This window comes from Heptranchias perlo, chromosome 2, assembly GCF_035084215.1.
Source record: "Heptranchias perlo isolate sHepPer1 chromosome 2, sHepPer1.hap1, whole genome shotgun sequence".
NCBI classification, from domain to species: Eukaryota; Metazoa; Chordata; class Chondrichthyes; order Hexanchiformes; family Hexanchidae; genus Heptranchias; species Heptranchias perlo.
The window spans coordinates 64,848,944-64,874,457 of NC_090326.1; the positions used below are offsets into that span (position 1 = coordinate 64,848,944).

General features: G+C 40.4%; 1 protein-coding gene across 1 annotated transcript in view; it reads right to left on the bottom strand.

Annotated features, from left to right (window-relative positions):
* Positions 1-25,514, bottom strand: part of dnah5 (dynein, axonemal, heavy chain 5) — a 227,265-nt gene that overhangs the window by 151,791 nt on the left and 49,960 nt on the right. The window contains exons 22-34 of the mRNA XM_067995817.1: positions 23,544-23,745; positions 20,977-21,212; positions 20,085-20,303; positions 19,675-19,737; positions 18,308-18,546; positions 12,787-13,027; positions 11,152-11,351; positions 10,728-10,881; positions 9,432-9,595; positions 5,835-5,991; positions 3,044-3,256; positions 2,149-2,373; positions 1,001-1,173 (exon numbers count right to left, since the gene is read on the bottom strand). Coding sequence (XP_067851918.1) covers positions 1,001-1,173; positions 2,149-2,373; positions 3,044-3,256; positions 5,835-5,991; positions 9,432-9,595; positions 10,728-10,881; positions 11,152-11,351; positions 12,787-13,027; positions 18,308-18,546; positions 19,675-19,737; positions 20,085-20,303; positions 20,977-21,212; positions 23,544-23,745 — 2,486 coding nt within the window. The remainder of the gene's footprint in view (positions 1-1,000; positions 1,174-2,148; positions 2,374-3,043; positions 3,257-5,834; positions 5,992-9,431; positions 9,596-10,727; positions 10,882-11,151; positions 11,352-12,786; positions 13,028-18,307; positions 18,547-19,674; positions 19,738-20,084; positions 20,304-20,976; positions 21,213-23,543; positions 23,746-25,514) is intronic.

Below are 25,514 nucleotides of genomic sequence, written 5' to 3' on the forward strand. Positions count from 1 at the left end.
AAAGCTCTTTCCACTCTGTCCCAACATGCTTAAGCTCCAGTTGCAGAGGAACAGTGTGACATAATCCGTTTCTCACACTTAAGATATCCTCTATGAATGAAATTGCCAATTAGTACCACATTGAGACAGTTTTGTGCTGCAGGCCCGTAGTCACATGGAACTAGGACTGCCCAGTCATTTCTCATAGAATTATCACAATCAATGAGCAGGGGAGCCTTCCTCCCATCAATTTACACTGGATTCAAACCCTGACATGTAGTGCTGACATTGCCCTCTATATTTAAATCAGGAATAAATAGGGCTGGGAATTAATCTCACAATTTTCTGTTTAGAAGCAATGAAGTTGGGGTCTGAAATTCCTCAAGATTATGTCAGTCTACTACCATAATTCTTCACTGGGTAAACTTCTGTCCATCCCTTACAAGATGAATGACGCTGAGATGGCTGATCAAGGGGCGATGACTCTCTACGCCAGAGTTCTCACTCACTGGCCTCAGTCAGAACCTGGCATATCTCTGTGGAGGATATTATGCCTAGCAAGATGATGCATACCGGCAACCACATGGACAGATGTGGGCCCCCAACAGTGGGATCCCAGCTAGGGATGCTTGTAGGATGTCTAAAGAGATGTCAGGTAATTTTATTTTAAATTTCAACATCAAACCCTTTGCTCAAGGGGAACATGAACAGGTCAGGCGGGGGGGGGGGGGGGGGGTGGGGGGCGGTTGGTCATCCTGCTCCCCTTCCCAATGATGGATGAACGCCAGAGTTTCTGGCTGCATGAGGCAGACGGGCGCCGGAGATGCATCCATAGTGACGCTTGTGCCCGCCTACCCCATGAAAATTAGATACCCTTCAATGACCTCACAAACTCCAGCAGAGTTCAGCACTGGAGGCCACTGGCAGGTGCAATTCTAACATAACCACCAGGATCTCATCCCAAGGATTTATGGCCTCTTAGTCTCCGACAATTGAGTGCTAAGCTGTTCAGTCTCCTCACCTGTCAGTGAGGGGTGTTATAACCAGTCTGTCTGTGCAACCCAGGAACTCATTCTGATACGTGAATCTAACGTCTGTAATGTTGATTAACATCCTGTCTGAGTCATCATTGAAATAGAACCTGCATTGTTTCAGCCATTCAAAATCTGTACGACTTTTGATGTGCAAGCGACACTGCAAAACAAAGTTTTAACATAGTTTACAGACCACAAATTGCTCATGCTGACCTCTGTATCTTTGCCTCTTCAATTGAAGAGAGAAAATAGAAGCTTTTTACATCTAGCTTAACATGAAGGGACAATCAAGAAACACTTTTCACACAAAAGGGTAGTGGAAATCTGGAACTCTCACCCCCAAAAAGCTATGGATCTCCATGGAAATCTGGAACTCTCTCTCCTCAAAAAGCTGGGTCAATTGAAACGTTCAAGACTGAGATCAATAGATTTTTGTTAGGCAAAGGGATCAAGGGATATGGATGAAAGGTAGCTAAATGGAGTTGAGGTACAGATCAGCCATGATCTGATTTTATGGCAGAACAGGCTTGAGGGGCTGAATGACCTACTCCTGTTCCTATAATCTTCTCCACAGAGACAAGGACTGACCTGTAGGAGATTTGGATGTATTTACATTGAAAATAACATTATCTGAAAAAGTCTTTTACAGTCTTTAACCAAATTTACCACAATGGTGAAAAATTAGACATTGGGATCATTGAAAAATCCTAATGGTGAATCAAACATGCACAGTGATGGTCAAAATACACAGAGACAGGAATGATTTGCATTCCATCAAATATTGTCTTGATAGATTAGAAGTTGTGTCTAGGAAAATTATAAGATATAACTATTAATTTGTCTTCAAATTTTCTCCTATTAAGATTTTTAAAAGCCTTATCAGTCTTTTTTGCTAACCAAATAAAGATAGCTGGATATACTTTTGCACATTACATGTTTCTCCTAAAACAAAATAATAAAAAATAGATTATCCTGGGTAATCATTGTTGCCATTATACTTTATTCCTCCATCACTGTCAAAATCTCACCAAAGAATATATTAGGTTTCAAACTTTCATTACAAAACCTTCCATCAGACAAACAATTTCATTATTCTGCTTTAATAAAGAGGCAAGCTATTAATCTTAATTCTTACCAGGTCGTCAAAGATATCTCGCTGGTGCACATGGATAGTGATAAGAGTCTCATATTTCACACGGTCTATAACACTCAGGTCCTTTGTTGTCATGTCGATTAGGGTATTCAGCAAATCTAAGAACAATTGATTGGTCTTTTGCATGACTTTTCGGTCATACTTGGCATTGGTTAATGCTTCCTCTGAATCTCTTGTCCAAATCATTTGAATTCCAAGCAAGCCAACCTTCAGATAGGAAAATAAAATGAAGTTTGACACAATCTGAAATTGAGTGATTTTTAAAAAATATATATTTAATGTTGAACAGATAGGGTGGGTTTGATATTAAATTCTAAAATCAAACAAAAAAATGCAATGTTTCTGCAAGTTTACCAGCAAGTTTACCAGCAAGTTTACTCCTAATGTTTTTCATTAAAATGAATAAGTATGACCCATTATGCTCTTCCAACAGCAGCAAATTGTTGTTATAATTTTTAGTTTGATTAAAATCCTCCTTTAGTACACAAAGGGTTGATTCCATCATGGGATGCAAGATAAAAAAAAGTCCAATCTCCAGCACAGCCAGCTCCTTAGTTTAAACAGATAAGCTGTTACAGATTTAAACAGCAACGGTATATTAAAAATTTATCTTAAAATGTTTCTAACTGTATCTTTAAAAAGTGATCATGAAAGAGCAATAAAAAACAGATAAACTGAAATGCACTCGATCCTCACAAAACATAAACTGCTTCCTGATTATGTTAATTTTACAAGGTTAATTTTACAAAGAATGTGAGAAGAGAGAATTGTAATAAAATTATTTTTTTCACAGTGAAATGAGCTTGGTATAAAATCATTACTGCAGCTTCTGCAAATAAATTGAGAGCATATTGCAACTTTTCAATCAGAAGTATACCTGTGCTGGGTAATAGTTAAGAAACTCAATCAGTTGGAAGGTGGTGTCCTGAATGCTCATTGATGCAGAACGAATGACCAGATGAAGTGATTTCTGAGATTCCACTAGTAAAGCATTTAGCCAGACTTCTACATTTCCTTCTGCCATGACAGGTTTATCCAATTCAATGATTTCACCCTCACGTGAAGAAATAGCCAAAATACGGTCATATGCCTGTCAATATACATATACATACACACATTGATTTTCAGTACTGAGTCTGTAAAGTCTCCTGGTCACTATATAACCATAACTTCAAATCAACATAACAGTTCTCAGAAGCCCAGTCATTTAATGATTCAGAGATTATTGATTTCAAATTGTGTTGATCACTCAAGCTCAGCTACGGTCCAAGGGCAGTTTTCCCATTTCTCAGCAAAGATGCAGGGTTTAATTTTCCGTGTCCCCGTGTTATGGATAGAGCCTTGCATGCAGGCAGCACATATTGGAAAATCGTGGACCCGTTTTCCCTAATTCTCCATCCATTTACTTCAGTGGACTGAAACTCAGGGACACTATACATACAATTTTCCAGTGCACCTTTGCTGCATACAAAGCCCCACTGGCAGCACAGTCTCTGGAAATTTGCCTCATAAGATGGAGCAGCTCTCTGAATAGAGCACTATGTCAGAAGGGAAAAGGACAAAATAATCTGGAAGACCTAATTAGCCCCATAATGCATACCTCATTTCACCCAGGCTTCATAGAACAGTACTGAGGTTGACAGAAGGCACAAAAAATTGAGCTACATCTGAAAAACACAAAAAGGGTGAGGTACCATATGGGGAAAATTTGGTGCTGTCATGAACCCTTTTGTCTAAAATTGAGAAGAATTAACAAATTGATCAGATTACTGAAGTTTCCTGTGAGCATCATATGGTGCCCTTTATTCATCAAAATTAATGATGTTTTTGAACCAATCATAGCAGAACAGTGATCATCACGTGCAGGATTTTCCCCTCCTCAGAGTATACTAAAGTAATTATACTTTAACAATACACTAAAAACACAGAAAAGCAACTTTGCAACTTATAGGGTATAAAACTCAATTATGGAATTAAACTCACCAAACTTTAGACATGCACTAATTATCATTTTCAAACATTTTGCTTTTGGACCATTTCTTCAATTTGAGCAGTTTGCTTTAATTGGCAGTTTGAGCTTTTCATGAACATTTCGTGTTTAATTCTATGTGTATGTAATGCAGGATAAATAAATGTAATTTGTGTTAACTGTTTGAAGTAGCATGGTGGCACACCACACTGGCACACTAACAGTCTGGTATACTAATAGTCTGGGATATTAACATTTCTAGGAAGTTCCCACAGGGCGAGTTTTCAGTTTCAGCCACATCACTGGGGAAGATAGTGAACAGAGATGAAACATTTTACTAGAAAGTGAGAGGAGGAAATGAGACTTCTATCATCTGTCTCCTTGTTGCCAATTGCATTGACCTCTTATGAAAACTTATCAGCTCAGTAATGGTTCGTACAGCTTGATTGGGAGGGGGAGGAAAGAGGGGAAAAAAATAACCAAAAGTCAGAAAAAATGAGCAACTACTATTTCCCCATTAAAGGTAACACACATTATAAAATGCCGAAGTGTTCTTTGAAATTTGTTGTACATAGGAACAGGAGTAGTCCATTCAGCCCCTCGAGCCTGTTCCTCCATTCAATGAGATGATAGCTGATCTGTATCCTAACTCCATATTCCTTAATACCCTAGGCTAGCAAAAATCTATCGATCTCAGATTTAAAATTATTAATTGAGCTAGTATCTACTGCTTTTTCTGGGAGAGAGTTCCACACTTCACCCTTTGCATGAAGAAGTGTTTCCTAACTTCTCTCCTGAATGGCCTGGCTATGAATTTTAAAGTAATGTCTCCTTGTCCTGGACTCTCCCACCAGCAGAAAAAGTTTCTCTCCGTCTACCCTATCAATTCCTTTCAAAATTCTAAAAACCTCAATCAAATCACCCCTTAACCTTCTATAGTCCAGGGAATACAAACCTAGTTTATGTAATCTCTCCACATAATCTAACCCTTGGAGCCCTGGTAACATTCTGGTGAATCTGCACTGCACTCCTTCCAAGGCCAATATATCCTTTCTAAGGTGCAGTGCCCAGAACTGTACACAGTACTCCAGATGTGGTCTAATCAGGGCTTTGTATAGCTGTAGCAAAACCTCCTCCCTTTTATATTCTAGCCCTCTTGATATAAAGGCTATCATTCTATTAGCCTTTTTGATTATTTTTTGTACCTGACTACTACATTTTTTCGATCTGTGCACCCCTAAATCTCTGTAGATTTTCCTCTGTTGCAATCTAGCATAAAAGGTCACCAGGGGATCATATAAATGAAAATCAGGTGGGGAGAATTGCATGTGCATAATAGAGACTGCTCGATTTTCTATTCATTTAAATGAATGGACAGAAATTTAGATGGCTCCATGCTATTTGACCGGTATATGGAGTTAGGTCACAGATCAACCATGATCTCACTGAATGGCGGAACAGGTTTGAGGGGCTAAATGGTCTACTCCTGTTCCTATTTCCTATGTTCCTATCCTCCCTGCCTGATTTTCTTTTATGCGCTGCCCCTAGGTGATCCTTTATGCCCAAGCGCAATAACAGAAAAATCTGCCCTCCATTGTCCTCATACAGATAAAAAGGGGAATTAAACTCAACTTTTTTTACATTGAATGATAAAAAGCATGAACAGATTTCATTTTAATTCCCTGCTTCTTCACCTTACCTTGTCATGGAAGCGGACAGTTTTGATGTTATCAAACACATTCAGCAGATGTGCCTGAATGGTGTGAGAATCCGAAGCCTGACCAAGGATTTCGAGAAGTGCTGGATCAGATACAAAAAAGAACCGAGGAAATAGCAGCCGTTTCTTTTCCAGGTACCTGTGATACAACAAGAAAAACAAAGTGAAAACAATGAACTCTCTCAAAGAGAGGCTGCAGGTGGCCCAAAATTTTGAGTGTTTGGATTTCTGCAGGGACCTCCTCTATTACAGTAGAGGTACACGTAGCACAGTGTGTGAGTTCTGATTTGGTTAAAGTCCATAACAAAGCTGTAATAGTTATTCCAGTGTGAAATTACAGGATGTTTACAGATACCCAATCTTATTTAAAACTGACAAAGTTTTGTTAAAATCTGGCAAAGCGGGAATGGGGTAGAAATTCGGCGGTCGCTCAAAATGCCCAATATTCAGTAGCGATGACTTCAAAGGAATTGAATATTGGGCGGGCCGTATAACAGGCGGCTGAAACGACAGTGCCCGATTTGCACTATCGTCCAGACGGATTTCTACCCCAATGTGTTAGTGTTCACAAACAGGATGGGGGTTATATTGGATAACCCCTGAAACCGGGCACAGGGATCACGGTGCGCGATTAACCCGCGTTCAGTTGTTGAGATGCAGGCAGCACCTAACATTCGTGCTGCCTGCTGTTTTACCCGATTGCTGGAAGCAGCCAGGCCTAGCTACGCTGTTGAGTGGCGTCTCACCAGCAGGAGGCCCCGATATCGCGCAAGTGCCTAGCACCACTTAAAAGCAGCCTGCAACTCTTATTTGCAAAATATAAGAAACAGGTCCGCAAGGAGTCTGAACGGGGATCAGACATTGCACACATAAAACACAGATGCAGGTCTCGTCCCTATGTTTACAAACTGTTGAGTCATGATAAAACATTGAATAAAGTTTGCGCACTACTAAATCCCACATCCTCCAATCTGCACGCCAGACCTCACCAATCTGCTGATCTGAGTTTGCACCGGGCCTGCGAGAGAGCGTGCACCAAGGTTCTCTGATGATGCACTAGAGGCCTTGGTGCATAAGGCGGACAGAAGGAGGGACATCCTATATCCGCAGGGAGCAAGAGGCCCTCCAGACATATGCTCCCGAGGGTGTGGGAGACAGTAGGGGACGAAGTCAATGCCAGGCACATAGCACCACAAACATGGATGCAGTGCAGGAAAAAGTTCAATGCTTTGACACGAGTGGTCACGATGAATGAGGTCAACTGTCAAGTGGCATCTCCTACCAACAGCACCACTAGCCTCATCCACTGCTCCACACACTACACCCCCCATCACCCACATACTAACAAACTCTTTCAATCAGTACTCAACTCTTCCAATCAGATGCTTCCTCTCACCCTCACACATTATTACTGTTACAAGCCACGCACCCACAACTCACAGGTCACACACACTGGCAGCTATTCATCAATGACAGGCACATTACCCAAACATCTTGCAGGATACTCACCGACCCGCTTTCTTGTAGGAGAAGGTGGTGCATAACAGGAGGCAGCAAGTGGCAGTGGCTCCATGGAACATGAACCTACTGTCCTCTCTCAGGATGACAGCCACTCCGACAGTGCCCTTGCTATTGCCTGTCAGCTAGCCAGCCCACTCCCTGTGGAGTATTGAAACTTTATTATAGAAACATAGGAACAGGAGTAGGTCATTTAGCTCCTCGAGCCTGTGCCGCCATTCAATGAGATTGTGGTTGATCTGTGACCCAACTCCATATACCCATCTTAACCCCATATCGCTTAATATCTTTGGTTAACAAAAATCTATTAATCTCAGATTTAAAATTAACAATTGAGCTAGCATCAACTGCCATTTGTGGAAGTGAGTTCCAAACTTCTACCACCCTTTGCATGTAGAAGCGTTTCCTAACTTCATTCCTGAAAGTCCTGGCTCTAATTTTTAGGCTATGTCCCCTAAAAACTTAACTGGACCAGCCATATAAATACTGTGGCTACAAGAGCAGGTCAGAGGCTGGGTATTCTGCGGCGAGTGATTCACCTCCTGACTCCCCAAAGCCTTTCCACCATCTACATGGCACAAGTCAGGAGTGTGATGGAATAACCTCCACTTGCCTGGATGAGTACAGCTCCAACAACACTCAAGAAGCTTGACACCATCCAGGACAAAGCAGCCCGCTTGATTGGCACCCCATCCACCACCCTAAACATTCACTCCCATCATCACTGGCGCACAGTGGCTGCAGTGTGTACCATCCACAGGATGCACTGCAGCAACTCGCCAAGGATTCTTCGACAGCATCTCCCAAACCCGCAACCTCTACCACCTAGAAGGATAAGGGCAGCAGGCACATGGGAACAACACCACCTGCACGTTCCCCTCCAAGTCACACACCATCCCGACTTGGAAGTATATCGTTGCTCCTTCATCGTCACTGGGTCAAAATCCTGGAAATCCCTACTTAACAGCGCTGTGGGAGAACCTTCACCACACGAACTGCAGCGATTCAAGAAGGCAGCTCACCACTACCTTCTCAAAGGCAATTAGGGATGGGCAATAAATGCTGGCCTTGCCAGCGACGCCCACATCCTGTGAACAAATTTTTTTAAAGTCCTAGTATTCAAGCATAGGAGACCTTCAAAAACAGGTACAAATGCTTCAGCAGGCAAAAACAATAATCCAGCAACTAATCTGTAAATGCTGCATAGTCCTTTTAAATAATGCTGATGGGGGGTCCTCCAGGCTGTTTACGACCTGTTCAGCTGTGCGAGGTTAAGACAGTGTGTTGGCTGGAGCATTGAGTTCCTCAATCGCATCTGTCCCTTTAAATCAGCATTGCACGCTGATCTACAGCATATTCTCCCTATTTTACATGGTGGCGGCGTTCATTATCTATGCATGCGCAAACACCTTTACCAAGATGGCGTCCAGCACACATCACACTATAAGTGACCACACGCATTCTGGATGCCATTTTGCGTCCTTATGAGGCCGTGTAGCACCTACAAAACAGGTGTTGCACGGCCCAATTTAGCCCCCGATGCTTGTGACTATTTACAACACATCTAACACATCTCTCTTCAAATGAAATTTATTGCTGTAACAGCAGAACATTAGAAGATTTGAAAAACAAAGTAGAAGAATTTTAAGTTGTGGGGATAATAAAACAGCGGTCAATAGGAAGAACAGAAGGTAGGAAGACACAGACAACCATAACATTTAACTTCTGCTTCTCACAATGTGAGGATTCAAATTAAACAGTTAACAGGTTTTAGTCCAACTAGAGAAAACTAATAGAAATGTTTTGCCGTGCTGTGTATTTCTATTATTTAACATTTAAAATTTAAAGAAAATAATTTTACAGGTGTAATATCGCAACAAAAAAAAACTATTGACTCAAAAGATTAAACTAAGTTCTCAAGAATACAAACAATAAATAAACTAAAATAAGTCTTATGCACATTTCAAAGACCTGAGTTAGATTTCAGAATTTAAAATCTGGTCGGAATCAATTTGACTGAATCAGTTGAGATAATGGCAGCTCATCGGTTTGAAGTCTTACCCAGTCAAAGACTTCTGACAGATTTCCAGTTGTTCCAGTAAATGTGGTAAAAGCTGGCCCATGGTTTCGTCCCCCACACAGCACTGCACTACATTTGGGGTCTCATGAGCCCGAGTCATGATCTTCACCCAAGATTTGTCAATGTTTGAAAAACGTTTGGCTTCCTTTAGGCAAAGTAGAATGACAATGGTCAAAACAATTGCAAAATAGTGATTTAGTAATTCTGACCCTTCCCTATCCCTCAACAATATTCCCAATGTCACTGGTAAACCGTCCAATGTTCCTTGATGTTCTCTTGCTCGTGATATACATAAACTTTGCAACTTTACATTTTCCACTATATTACCTTCATCTTCCCTCTTTGTAACTCTTGTGTTTCTTGGCCTTCCTCTGCTTGACTTTATAGTTCTTCACATCCTGTTTTTTCCATATATTTTTCAGAATTTTATACACCTTTTATTTCTACCTGTCGTTGATGGCCGCGGGGAGTGAAGAATCCTAAGCGGGGCAGGCCCGATGTCTTCCCTACTCATTGCCGACGAATTTCTCAATGAGTTTCTTCAACAGGCGTTCGGCTCCTAATTTACATATTTAAAGGGCCTAATGCCTGCTTTAGGTGTTCGTCCCAGATGTCTAAAAAAAGAGCCCAACGAATTTAGCAGTGGGACCAATGCCTGGGTAGACTGGATGCAGGCTGTGCCACTGCTAAATTGGTATGCTCTACACCCGTTTTACACTCGAAAAACGGGAGCAACACATACCAATTTCTACCCCAATATGTCGGAAGCCAATATTCTGGACTGGTAGCACAATGAAACAGCATAGTAGAGATCTGCCACACTGTGCCACAGGGTGCTCGTTCAAGATTGTGTCCTTTCCACATTAACTTCTACTGAAGAATCCATCCACTATTAATCACCAAGCACAGTGGGAAGGAGAAAGCATATCTCAGCCACATGGAGATAGAAAATACTACTACAAACTGGATTTCTCCACAAGACAATGTTACATACTTCAGAACACTAGGCAGAGGACAGTGTTATAGAAATTAGCATTAAAAATAGAGTAGCTTCTTTTACAATATTACAGGACCTATATTCCTTAGAAATGAGATCAATAAATTTAGTTATGCCCATCACATATCTTCATTGCCATCGGTTTATTTATATGTCATGAACTTTGGCAGCTTCCAAAGGTGAAATTTCACCTTCACATGGGAAAGCTTGAGAATTGGCTTCATCCTCGGGAACCTGATGATTTTAGACAAGCAAAACTCCATACCAGCCACTGCCATACCTTTGGGAGTTGCTTAGCAATGTCTCCACCTACAAATACTGCCTCCAAATAAATCCATAGGTTCTGTACAGTCATCCAGTTCTCAATAATATCAGTTGTGTTAGAAAGATTGTGGACCCATTTCTGAATCTGTGCCTTGAATGGAGTATTGTACCTGGCATTGAACAAAAGTACAATACAATCAAAATGGAATTCACCCAATATGAAATACATTTGTATAATTCCTTTTCTACACCCATCCATTTTATCAACATAGTGGATAATATTTTTAAAAAATTATCAGGCATATTTAAAGAGAACGATTAATCTACATTATGGAATGGTTTGAAAAAAATCTAAAACAACCCATGAAAATCTGTTATTATAATGAACAGCCATCTAATTTGAGTCAAAATTATGAATAAGATATGTGTGCACTGCTAACCTGTTACTCATAAGTGAGCCCAAGGCCATCAAACTGTCCTCCATACTGGCAATGATTTCTGATGTACTGTCCCCCCTCAGCAGAAGCTCACCACGTGTTTTGAAGCTGGCAAAGGTGAATGTTTTGCTATCCCATTCTGCTATAACTTGCTTCAATTTCTGCTCAATGTCCTTCTCTTTCACTGCACTAATACAAATATCCTGCAATAAACAAACAAAGATACCTGTTGTTTCAACTGGAAGATTTTTTTTGTGAGGAATTCCTCCATTTTGCTGCAAGTATTTAAGTACAGACAATACATGAATGGTTGAAACAGCCATCATGCAATCAAAACAGCTTATTCAAATGTGCACATGAATAAATTTTTGGTAGCATTTTTAATTTTCAAAATGCGCATTTAAAAATAAGAATGGTGAGTTAGTGGACATGTGGAACCAGATGATGAGTGTTGGTAAATATAACCTATTATTCTGCACCTTAAAATCATAAGAATTGAAGTCAATTCTATCAAATATACTTTCATGCTTGGTCTCTCCAGACCACAAACCACTTGTGGCTGATGAAGAAATGGTTTACATATTCCCAGGGCTTCACTGATGCTGCTATAAGCCAGCATTAGTGTACATATAATAACATCTGGGAAATGCCCTCCCAAATTTCCCCCTGCAGAGAGATGTCTGGCTTCCATTTGCCCACAGCAATGTAGCGAATATTGGCAACTACGTGGTGGGGGAAGTCAAGCCTGCATTTGCCCTACCCCCATTCACCAGCCACAGCATAGAGCCATGAAGTCCTGATGGACAAGTCACCTGCACATTAACTTTTTTAAAAAAATTCTTTTATATACAAAGCAGCAGTGATGTTATTATTTAAGTATAAATCGCAAAATAAATCGGAAACATCTGATTTGATTCTTAATCATATTTTTATGGATCTGGTCTTCTCGTTAAAAAAAACCTTTTATTTGGACATTGGTCAAACAAAGTTACTCATGAGCACTCTCCTATATTGACTGCAAGAGGGATAGAATGACATGTATACTAACATAATGATACGAACATACGAATTAAGAGCAGGAGTAGGCCATTCGGCCCCTCGAGCTATGGTCATAGGGCAATATTTATCATTATGGGTCTTAGCACAATCCCAAATTTTGAAGAACATGCTGGTTTTAGACCTTAGATTAAATGGTGCCAGATAGTTCATCCTTTTTTAAAACAAGTAAATGCTTAATCATTTACTTTGTTGTCCCCTGTTTTAAATAACTTTAGATTGCCACTAGAGTTTGTTGCATGTTTATTTTATCTTTTGTAAAGGACCTGATGGCTTCATGAATAGAAGATCCTATTAAGATAATTAAGCAAATTAATGGATACAGGCCAGGCTTCCAATACACCCATTTTTTAACAGCACAAAGAGTATAATGAAAGGAAGTTGTCTATACCAACTTCTTGAAAGATATCTCCAACAGAAGATCTGAACAGCATGTAATCTTGGAGTGAAATACAAGTGATGTTTATAGTTGCAGCAGACAATATTTTATGGTAATCCAACTGCAAAATCGGATATTTGTATCATTCCCTTAAGGCTATGCATCTTACAAAAACATTCCACTTTTTAACATACAACAAATACCTCAATTTCCTCTTTGTATTTCAGTATTGAGGCTTCCATAATGTTTCTCAGTTTGAAAGTTTCACTTTCCACATCAAAGCTGTGCCCTGTGGTTTCTGCAATTCGCTTCCAGTGCCGTAACATCATAGCTTTGTTTGACATGTGCTCCAGGAGTGGGCAGCACTCACTGAAATCATCAATGGTCTGCTTCAGGTCCAGGAATGCTTGCCATTCTTTCAACGCACGAGGAAGCTTGCGACATCTGAAGTATAAGAAAATAAATTGAAATGCAAATAAAAAGGTGAGCAACACTCAGAAATATGTTAATTTTAGATTGTTACTTATAACATCAAAGCCATCACTTTCTATATAGAATATTTTCAGAATTTCTTCTCTGTTTATGATCAAGGCAAGGGATGTTAGTGTTGGAGGATGGAACATTCACTTTTTGCATCGAGTGCCATTATTAAGTACTTTACAGTCAAGTTAAGCTGTAGAATAAAAAGGGGGAATTTTAGATTCCCATCTTCTAGGAGCACATATCAGAAATTTGTGCTTCCACTTCCACGATTTTACAACAGAACATCATTGTGTGCTTTCATCCAAGTTCAGAGTTGCACTCCCAGTGGGGAAAACACCATGCAGGGAACATAAATTTGTAAAATTACCTTAAAGTTTGATCTCAATTAACCCAACAATGTGCCCCAAAGGAGTTATGTATTGTGAAATAAGCTGAAGGATTTTCTAACTGAAATAATAATTGGAATGATTATCCTTGCATTTTCCAGGAGAAAGTCACTTTATTTAATTTTGAAATATATTGCAAGATAAGTTATTGAAACTCTGCCAAATCACAAAATATGACAATATTGGCATGATGGATGAGAATGACAGTGGCGATAATTTCACTGGTTGGTCGATGGGAATTTATACTTCGTGCAGCAGCAGCGGCATGAAAAACGTGCATCAAGCAAAGAAAAAAAAAATCTAACCGCACAGGGCTAGTGCAACTAAATTTTAAAATCAACATAGGGATTCTGAGTTCCTGCTTTAATAAATAGATTCTTTGATTTGCTCAGTACATAACCAGTGCTGCATCCCTAATCCAGCTCTGTAGTTTTCATCACTCAGAAATTGAAACACAAATGAAGTCTGCTAGTCCCAGCATGTAGCTATAGTGATAGATTCATATGAGCCTTATCCTCCTACTATGCTACAAATTAAAATAGGAGACCTAACAAGCATTCTAGAGCTCTCCAAATTGTTCATTAAATCATCATTATGCTTAGTGATTAGAGGACACAAAGTCATTAAAGTATAATGCTGCATATTCTAACTACAGCTTTATGTTCAAAATAAATTATATCATGTAGATCCTCTTAATATCCACTAATGTACTAATGTGACATTTTAATTTGCCACACCGGCCATCCTTATGGAATCATAGAAAATTTACGGCACAGAAGGAGGCCATTCGGCCCATCGTGTCCGCGCCAACTGGAATTGAGCCACCCAGCCGAATCCCACTTTCCAGCACTTGGTCCATAGCATTGTAGGTCACGGCACTTCAGGTGCACATCCAGATATTTTTTTTAATGAGTTGAGGGTTTCTGCCTCTACCACCATTTCAGGCAGTGAATTCCAGAACTCTACCACCCTCTGGGTGAAAATTTTTTTCCTCAGCTCCCCTCTTCTACCAATCACTTTAAATCTATGCCCCTGGTTATTGACCTCTCTATCAAGAGAAATAGGTCCTTCCTATCCATTCTATCTGGGCCCCTCATAATTTTATACATCTCAATTAAATCACCTCTCAGCCTCCTCTGTTCCTAAGAGGACAACCCCAGCCTATCCAATATTTCCTCATAGCTAAAATTCTCCAGTCCTAGCAACATCCTCATAAATCTCCTCTGTACCCTTCTTCTTAACCACCTTATCTACCTGCCCTGCTACCTTCAGGGATATGTGAACATGCACTCCAAGGTCCCTCACTTCCTCTACACCTTTCAGTATCCTCCCATTTATTGTGTACTCCCTTGCCTTGTTTGCCCTCCCCAAATGCATTACCTCACACTTCTCAGGATTGAATTCCATTTGCCACTTTTCTGTCCACCTGACCAGTTTATTGATATCTTCCTGCAGTCTACAGCTTTCCTCCTCACTATCAACCACATGGTCAATTTTTGTATCATCTGCAAACTTCTTAATCATGCCCCCTACATTTAAGTCCAAATCATTAATATATATCACAAAAAGCAAGGGACCTAGCACTGAGCCCTGTGGAACCCCACTGGAAACAGCCTTTCAGTCACAAAAACACCCGTCGACCATTAACCTTTGCTTCCTGCCACTGAGCCAATTTTGGATTCCATGGGCTTGTACTTTTTTGACCGGTCTGCCATGTGCGACCTTGTCAAAAGCCTTGCTAAAATCCATGTTGACTACATCAAATATACTACCCTCATCGACCCTCCTTGTTACCTGCTCAAAAAATTCAATCAAGTTAGTCAGACACGACCTTCACTTAACAAACCCATGCTGACTTTGCTTGATTAATCCATGCCTTTCTAAGTGACAGTTTATCCTGTCCCTCAGAATTGATTCCAATAATTTGCCCACCACCGAGGTTAGACTGACTGGCCTGTAATTACTCGGTCTATCCCTCGCTCCCTTTTTAAACAATGGTACAACGTTCACAGTCCTCCAATCCTCCAGCACCATGCCTGTATCCATTGAGGATTGGAAAATGATGGGCAGAGCCTCCGCTATTTCTTCCCTTTCTTCTTTTAACAGCTTGGGATACATTTCATCCGGCCCTGATGATTTATCTACTTTCAAAGATGCTAATCCCCTTAATACTGCCTCTCTCACTAAGTTTATCCCATCCAATATTTCACACTCCTCCTCCTTAACTACAATCTCTGCATCGTCCCTCTCTTTTGTGAAGACAGATGCAAAGTATTCATTAAGAACTGTACCAACATCTTCTGCCTCTACATGTAGGTCACCTTTTTGGTCTCTAATCGGCCCTACTGTTTCCTTAGTTATCCTCTTGCTCTTAATGTATTTATAAAACATCTTTGGGTTTTCCTTGATTTTACTTGCCAATATTTTTTCATGCCCTGTCTTTGCTTTCCTAATTTCCTTTTTAATTTCAGTTGTGGTAGATCTCCTTCTGAACTCTCTGTTCATCTGACTCCATCTATGCAACCACCCAACCCTTTGTCTCACAATTGTGGTAGACCCATCTCTTCTCCACCTCTCTTTTCTCCTGTAAAAGTTAGTCAGTTTAAGATCACCTTATGATCTCTCAGCAATGACAACTTGCATTTTTATAGCCCTTTATATGTAAACAACGTCCAAAGGGCTTCACAGAGGCATGAGGAAAAATTGATACCAAGCCAAGAAAAGATTAGTAACTTTTACAGGAGAAAAGAGAGGTGGAGAAGAGATGGGTCTACCACAATTGTGAGACAAAGGGTTGGGTGGATGCATAGATGGAGTCAGATGAACAGAGAGTTCAGAAGGAGATCTAGAGCTGGAAGAGATTATAGAAATAGGGTGGGGTTAGGTGATGATGGTAGGTGATTTAAAAACAAGGACATGGATTTTAAATTTGAAATGCTAAGGGATGGTAAGCCATTGTAAGTCAGCAAGGATGGGGGTGATTGACAAGCACGTCGACATGGGCACCTGGAGTTTATGAAAGCAGGTATTGAGACAGCATTGGAGCAATTGAGTCTGGAGGTGACAAAAGCATGTATGAGGGTTTCAGCAGCAGATCGCCTGAGGTAGGGACAGAGTTGGACAATATCAGGGAGATGGAAATAAACAGTCCATGTGATGGAGAGGATATGGCTTCGGAAACAGCTCAGGCCCAAACAGAACCACCAAGGCTGCATCAGTCTGGTTAAGCCTAAGACAACGGCAGGAAAGGAAATGGAATCAGTGCAAGGGAGCAGAGTTTGTGGTGGGTGCCAAAAATGACAGCTTCAGTTTTCCCAATGTTGAGCTGAAGAAAGTTAAGATTCACCAAGCATGGACAGCGTAGAAGTGGTCATGCGGTCAAGAAATTGGTGGAAGATAATTAGAGCTGGGTGCGATTAGCGTACATGTGGAAGGTGACCCCATATCTGTGGATGATGTTGTCAATGGGCAGCATGTAAATGAGGAATAAGAGGGGACCAAGGGTAGATCCTTGGATGACTCCAGAGGTGACAATGCAAGGGAGGGAAGAGAAGCCTTTGCTAGAGATGCTCTGGCTATAATAGAACAGATAAGAGTGGAACCAAGTGAGGGAATCCCACAGAACTAGACAACAAGGCAAAGACAGAAAAGGATGATGTGGTTGACTGCACTGAACACTGCAGAATGAAGCTGCCAATTTAGTGTCAATTGGTACCGATTTTATTGGTAAATTTGTAGATTTATGTTATCAATTTTCACCCATCAAGAATTGGAATGAAGCTGTAAAAACTCATTTCACCTAGGACTCTTACAGCCATAAAAGAAAGAGCTTTCATCACCTCAGACTGAGCTTGGATTCAAACCCAGTCCTAGTGGTGAAAAGACAAATGTTCTAATATATTGTACCATACGGTCTTTCCCAGTACATTTGACTAACAAAATCCTACATTATACAATTTAGGATCAGAACATAATGCAAAGCTGCTTGCACATTTATTTCAACAGTTTAAACAGCAGCGACAGAGGGAACTGTCTAATCTATTTTCTTTGAGAGTAACTACACAAAATGAAAGGGAATGCTAATATTGGCTCCTGCAAGGGTACGAAGTTGTGCTTACTAGCAAATTAAATATTGTAAAATCAAAAAATAATTTGCATTACTTGCCACATTCTAACTACTCAAACTTGCTACTTAAATCATTCATGGGGTTTGAGGCCCTGAAATTATGCTGTAAGGTACTAGCACACTCATCTGAAGTACCTCTCTCTGCTGTTTTAATGGAGTAATTAATTCATTTAAATGTTTAACACCTCCATTAAAATAGGAATTTCAAACATGCAAGCCGTTATACACTAATAGCCCATGACTTAAAATTAAGTTCCTGAAGGTTCTGGAAAATTAAGAATGGCATAAATGGCCAGAAAGTAGAATATTTGTGGCCAAAGAAATATTGAAGGCTGCGCTTCCAGCTGCCTAGGCCCTAACTTCTAGAATTCCCTCCCTAAACCTCTCCGCCCCTCAACCTCTCTCTCCTCCTTTAAAACACTCCTTAAAACCTACCTCTTTCACCAAGCTTTTGGTCACCTGTCCTAATATCTCCTTAGATGGCTCGGTGTTAAATTTTGTTTGAAAATCACTCCTGCGAAGTGCCTTGGGACGTTTTACTATGTTAAAGGTGATATATACATGCACGTTGTTGTTGTAAAGAAACATTTAGTTTAACAGTACTTTAAAAAAAAAGCCCCATATGAACATAGAGAAGCCCTGTGAATGGAAAATAACACAGCACAATGACAATTTTTAGGTGACAAAGTACGTCAATAATGAGCAGCTTCTCCAAAACTTAATAGTTACCTGGTCTGAAATTCCATAAGCTCGATGTTGATTTTTTCAATGTTGACCTCTAACCACAGGATGTCATAGTAACCGCTGACAGTATTGATCACATTGTTGTACAACCCATATAGCTTCTGGAGTAAAGTCAGCTGCTTCTTTATTTCCAGCAGCTGAGGGCACTCAGTGACAGAAAGACCAAACAGCTCCTCACCACCTGTGTATGTGATATACTTGCGAAACAGGTTGTCAAATTGATTCTGGCAGCAAAACAAAATAAAATATATATATATATATATATATATCTTTGTAAACCACACAAGTATCAAACATTAGTGAACTGATGAGCTGGGCTATGGAGTGATAGAAAATGAGTGCACCAGAGATTCCCTACATGAGTCAATGATACTAAAAGCATTGAGCAAAGACCATGAGCTCGACAGGTGGGAGGGCGGTTAAAGAGTTAAATATGGGAAATGCGTCCCCAACACGCTGTGCACGCGCCCACCGCCTTTTTTACAGCAGTGGATATCGTGGCGTCCAATTGTCCCACCATGGAGAGGCGGGACACTTCATTAACACATTTAAATCGGGCTCCCACTGTGCAATTGGGAACCCGATTTAAAATTCACTGTTGCTGCATGGGTTTCCCAGCAATGAAAGGGAAGTGGGAACTGCCGGCTCCACAAGGTAAGTGCCTCTTCCAGTACTCCTTGTGAAGCAGGAGCGCTCCCCCACCGGCCACTTAAGGAAGCCTTCAGCCTCCCTGCTGCTCATTGCAGCCTCGCTCTCCCTCCAAGGCGCAATGTCTGATCTCCTCCTCCAAGCCATAATGTCTGATCTCCTCTCTCTCCAACCCCCCACCCACACCGCAATGTCTGATCTCTCCTCCCCCACCCCACCCGATTGCCAGAGAGGTCCCCAAGGGTCCCCGGCTGTGGCCTACTGCCGTTGGTTTTCACTCCCAGCCGCTGGCCAGGCTGTCAATTTGGCCAGCTGCCAGGTGGGAAACGGATCAAAAAAAATGATAATGAGGTCCTGCCATTAAGTTCGGCAGGACCTCCACATCCTCAGCCTTGCCGGGTTCTTCAGCCGTCTTTGGCCTCCCCAGCTCCCTCCCTGTAAATATTGGGGCCCATGTTTCTCTAGAAGGAGGGAAGGAAAATTTGTAAAAATGTGATGCTCCCCAGCACCTTTTATGCTTCTGTTATGCTATGAGCTGAATTGTCATTATAGTGATTAGAGTACTAGTCTAGCAGCCTGGAGATTTGAGAGTTCAAAACCCACCATAGTGAGTTATGAAACTGAATTCAATAAAACCTAGGAATCTATGGACCATACATAGAAAATGTCCATAAATGCTGTGGCCATAACAGGTGGGAACATACCTGAAAAATTATGAGCCTGTCACTTGCATCCTGTGGAGCCAAACATATAACCATTGGTCCTTCCTGTAGTAAAGTAAATAAAAATAAAACTTACTAAAGAGCCAATCTTTTCACTGTAGAACAGTTAAGTATCACGAAATGTTATAATAGTTAAAGTTTCCAAATGCTTATTATCACGAAGTGATCACATTTGTACATTTTGAGCTGTTGCCATAAGATCAAAATTTTTAAAATATATCATTCCACATTTCTTGCAATTTGAAAACCTTAATATGTTTAACAGTTAATGGTTTTCAAAATAGATTACATGGAAAGTAAAACTGAAATGAATTTTAAATACAGAATATATATATTTAAGTCAGCAAAGCATAGATGTTGATTCACTCGCACTAATTTTTATTTAGGCGTACCTTTTCATAGTCTACATAAAACTGATTACAATCTTCGATGAATGTCTGCACATTGCTGATCAGTTCTCCTCTGAAATTTGGCTGCAAGGCAACTAGTACATTCTGAATCTCACTTGCACGCACTAGCAGTTTTTCCCAAGTGTAACGAAGAGTGTCCACCTTCTCTATTTCTTCCTTGGCCACAAGCAATTCATATTTGTTTAGCATCGCATAGGATTCCTATCAAAATGGCAGAAATAATTTGCATGGCACAGTTTGATTTAATATAATGGCTGTGACTAGCTACAAGACAGGAAAATAACTGAAAATGTGAAGAACTCCAATGGCAGAAATTGAATGGGAGGGCTCATTAATGCTCTCTATACTGGGCGTAGAACTGCAGTACCAACAACATTCAGCAGTGTTGTGATCGGGGAGCCATAGTCACACTGCTTGCATGCATCACATCAGTTTCTTCTAGTTGAAAAAAATTATGGTAACAGTCTCACTTTTCAAATGGTTAAAGGCTCTATAAAAACTTTGGAAAAAAAGGGGTTGGAACATGCTTTGCACCCGTCACTGAAGCAAAGTGAAACAAAGCAAAACCTTCCTTTTGGGAGTTCTTAGATTTCCTCCAATACCATCCTGAACCAGCAGCATTACATTGCAATGCTGCACCAAGAATTGCAGTATGATACAATTTCAATTGTACAATATATACTTTCCCCAACAGGGAAAAATCATTGGTGTAACACATTTATAGGATTCAGCTGACATCGATAAAAAAATCTTTGTGTGCTATATGTTCCTCACCATCTGTTATTTTCTAGTAACATCTTTTATATGTTGTTTTTCTCGTATAAGCAAGCAGATAAAAGGAATCAAGCAATTCCAAACTGAAACAAAGATTTACCTCAATGGGTCCCACTTGGAAGTCAATGGAAATTTGCTGCTCTCTTATTTCTTTGAGTGCAGCCATGGCTATTCGAATATCATCCAAGTCCTTGATAGGTCGATTCAGTTTTTTACTGACTTCTTCTATGAATGTAAAAATGTTCTCCATCTCAGTCAGATATTTTTTATTGCAATGTCGACCCAAATCAGTCATCCAAGCTTTGGTTTCTGAAGTTAACGCCATTTTGAGATCAGCTGAAAAATGCAACAACTTTGTAATGCTCTACTCATAATGACTGTACTACTCTATTGGCCTCAGATGAATAGGACATACTTGCTAACCAAATAAATGCATGTGCCTTCCTATATTGCTGGCTGTTAATTCTGACTTGGATTTAGATTTGCTTTCACAGAAACTGAAATTTGCATCAAAGTCTGAATTTGAACCCTGCAAAAAACAAGTCAACATGACAATGGTTGTTATCTGTACTCCTTGGCTTAGGTTAATTTGTTCTATGATGTTGGGATTGAAGTGCCAAGAAATAAATGGAAATTAAAATTGGGCAGTTTTTAATATCGATCCACAACGCCAGTTTTACACCCAGACAGCAAGTTGAAAATTTACCCCATATCTCCATAACAGATCCTCCCCCGTCATTAGGCATTCAAGGTCTCTCTATCAGCTTCAAGAGACCAAACTGGTATAATAATGCTCCCTTCTGTAACAAAGTATATCATTTTTTGAAAATAAGTTTTAAAACATTTTAAAATCTGATTATTTGTATACTGCTGGTTAGCCATAGACTTAAAACTGTAAAACAAATGATTTAATAAAAAACACATCACTTGCTTTCTGTCTGCTGCAATGACAGCAGGCAAACATACATGATTGAAATGTCACCCTACATACTCAAGAGAATATTATCACTCTCAACATGAGAGCTGTCCATCTGTTTTTCTATAGGGTCTGACAAACTTAAATCCAAAGTGTCAAATTTGGCCCAATTTCAATTATTCAATAAGTTAACACCATGAATTTAGAACACTGGGTTCAGAATTCAGTGTGCTATTTAGCCCCAGTAAACACCCCAAAGTGATAATGTCATTTTTAAAAATTCGTTCATGGGATGTGGGCGTCGCTGGCGAGGCCAGCATTTATTGCCCATCCCTAATTGCCCAAGAGCCGCCTTCTTGAACCGCTGCAGTCCGTTTGGTGAAGGTTCTCCCACAGTGCTGTTAGGAAGGGAGTTCCAGGATTTTGACCCAGCGACGATGAAGGAACAGCGATATATTTCCAAGTCGGGATGGTGTGTGACTTGGAGGGGAACGTGCAGGTGGTGTTGTTCCTATGTACCTGCTGCTCTTGTCCTTCTAGGTGGTAGAGGTCGCAGGTTTGGGAGGTGCTGTCGAAGAAGCCTTGGTGAGTTGCTGCAGTGCATCCTGTGGATGGTACACACTGCAGCCACTGTGCGTCAGTGGTGAAGGGAGTGAATGTTTAGGGTGGTGGATGGGGTGCCAATCAAGCAGGCTGCTTTGTCCTGGATGGTGTCGAGCTTCTTGAGTGTTGTTGGAGCTGCACTCATCCAGGCAAGTGGAGAGTATTCCATCACACTCCTGACTTGTGCCTTGTAGATGGTGGAAAGGCTTTGGGGAGTCAGGAGGTGAGACACTCGCCTTGATATCATGAAGTTGTTTCATATAAAGCTCTGGAGGTGTGTCAGCTGCTGACAAGCAATGTGCATTTCCACACAGTGGATGAAATATGTGTCCTGATGCAAATAGTGCACTGTTTCACTAATTTCACTGTTCTAGACATCATGCTAATAGCCCAATATCCATTTAAAAATCTCCTTTAAATAAATATTTTTGTTATCATTCACAGAAATTGTATTTCTGAGCCTTATCCCATTAATTGCACCAACAGCCATCCTCTATATTGGGATCTGCATCATCATTATAGTTTACTTTTGCTTGTACATGGAGCTATGTAGGTTTTTACAAAAAAAACTTGAAGGTACCGAGAACAAGAAAAATCCGGATAATATATTGCACATGCGTATCCTTCATCAGAACTGAAGACAGTTTTCCCTTTTTATTTTTAGTTACCAGGGTTCAGAACACAAATATGACTTTTGCAAAACTTCCCTGGGATATTCCTTAAGAAAAATATGGAGGGGAGGTTTCTTTTCAAAAGTCCTTACCCACAGTATACTGAAAAAAATATTGCCATAAAAGTATTGATTGACATTGATTTAAAAATATCAAATTCCTTACCCCAACATTGATCCACTAACTCGAGTCCACTTGCCACTGAGCAACTTAGGTGAATAATCGAACAGGAAAAAGCATCCCATATAAGCTCCATTGATTAGAAAATGCAGCAAGTACGGTACCTCAGAAATGGGACACTTAAAAATATCTATTCCAGGTAACTTTCCATATACTAAGAACGCACACCATCTTAGATTCATCAGGAGAAACAATTTATAAAATAATGCATATTCACAGGGCTTTTCCTTTTAAAAAATACTATGATGTTTGCTGCAAATGAATGGATTATTATTAAACTGTAATATTTTTAATTACCAGTGTAAAGTGCCAATGCTCCAACACAAATGTATTCCAGCTCAGAATTGATCTTTGATTCCAAATTCCGATAGTAAAGAATCTGTGATTCAAACTCAGACAGCAGAGGGCTCCCTTTCATAAAGTCCTGAATGGTCTCTTCCCTCTCTCTCTGCCAGATATGATGGTAACAATTGAACTGTTCCAGAGCGGTAAGAACCTCCTTTAGTGGAAAAGGTGAGAAAGATGGTCAGTAAACAGGGGCTGAGGAAATGCTACTACTACATTCTCCAACATACTTGATTTATGATAAAGTTTACAGAAAGGTAGTTAGAGACCCATCTACCCGTTCAGGTGGACGTATAAGATCCCATGGCACTATTTGAAGAAGAGCTGGGGAGTTCTCCTGATGCCCTGGCCAACATTTATCCCTCGATCAACTGCAGATTAACTGGTCATTTATCCCTGCTGTTTGTGGGATCTTGCTGGGCTCAAATTGGCTGCTGTGTTTGCCTACATAACAACAGTGGCTGCACTTCAAAATAATTCATTGGCTGTGAAATGCTTTGGGTCATCCTGAAGAAGTGAAAGGCACTACATATACATATTCTTTTTTCATATGCTTTCTTTTGCGTGTTCCCTTGAGTAAAGTGAAACGTCTATTATCTACCATAATGGGGGGGGACCCTGCTGGTTGATACTGTGAATTCATAGATAATCAGTATGCCCAAATGTTGGTCTTGCGTTTTTGGTAGTACAATAACTGAAGCACAGGAATGAATATAAACGCAGTACAAATAACATAAATTGAATTTGATCTTTCTTGGGCTGAGAGATTGATTTGCATCAGACAGGAGTAAGTTGGTATAAACAAGCTGTACAATGAAGCAACCTCTCATCCAAGGCTTTGCCTCCTTAAATTCTAGTAGACGATCAGGACAGCAGATGATTGGGAGTGTCAAAAGTGGAGGTTCCACTGTATTCATTTACAGTGTGCATAACCTTCTTGCAGACTAGGTAGCTTAAGCTACAATAACTGAAGCCTGAAAGCTTGCAACTGCTTGCTGTGTTCATCTCCTTGGCTAGACTAATCTAAACATTACACAGAAATGTCTAAGGTAGGAGTTTTCAATATTTTATCACATTTTCTTACCAGTAGATCACACAGAAAATCTTAACATGTAAACAATTACATTCATCTGCAGTAATATCAAGTTACAATAAACAATTATATGGGTAATAATAGTTGCCTCTTGCGCATCCCCAATTTTCTTCGCTCCACCATTGGTGGCCATGCTTTCAGCTGCCTAGGCCTAAGCTCTGAAATTCCCTCTCTAAATCTCTCCGCCTCTCTACCTTTCCCTTATCATTTAAGACGCTCCTTAAAATCTACCTCTTTGACCAAGCTTTTGGTCACCTATCCTACTATTTCTTTATTTGACTTGGTGTCAAATTTTGTCTGATAATCGCTGCTGTGAAGTAACTTGGGACTTTTACTACGTTAAAGGTGCTATATAAATGCAAGTTGTTGTTGTTATATAGAATATGTGAAAAGAAAGGTAAGAAAAGACCGTCAGGTCCTTCACTGCTCACCTTATCTGTTAGACTCTGCAATCTCTTACATAGCCTTCTGGGAGGGGCAAAAATAGGGAAATGTGGCAAATTTCAGAAAATCCCTGGCAAATTCCTCCCAGACTCTCTAAATCAATCAGCTCCACGAGACCACGGTAATCCATGACATGTCACTAGTTGTACTTAAACAGCCCCGGATATGTCCCAATGTACAATGACCCCAAGTCCTTTCTCCCTCCCAGCAAATGGTCACTGACTTCCCTTTCTCTGCTTTATTCCACTCTAGCTGTGGGTTGTCCTCGTTTTGCCATGTGTGCTCCAGAAACCTTTCCCCTCCCATATCGTGTGAAATGTCTCCAACTGTCTCTCAAGCTCAGTGAGTTTGAACTCAATCAAGTCTACCTTGTTGCACCTTTGCTT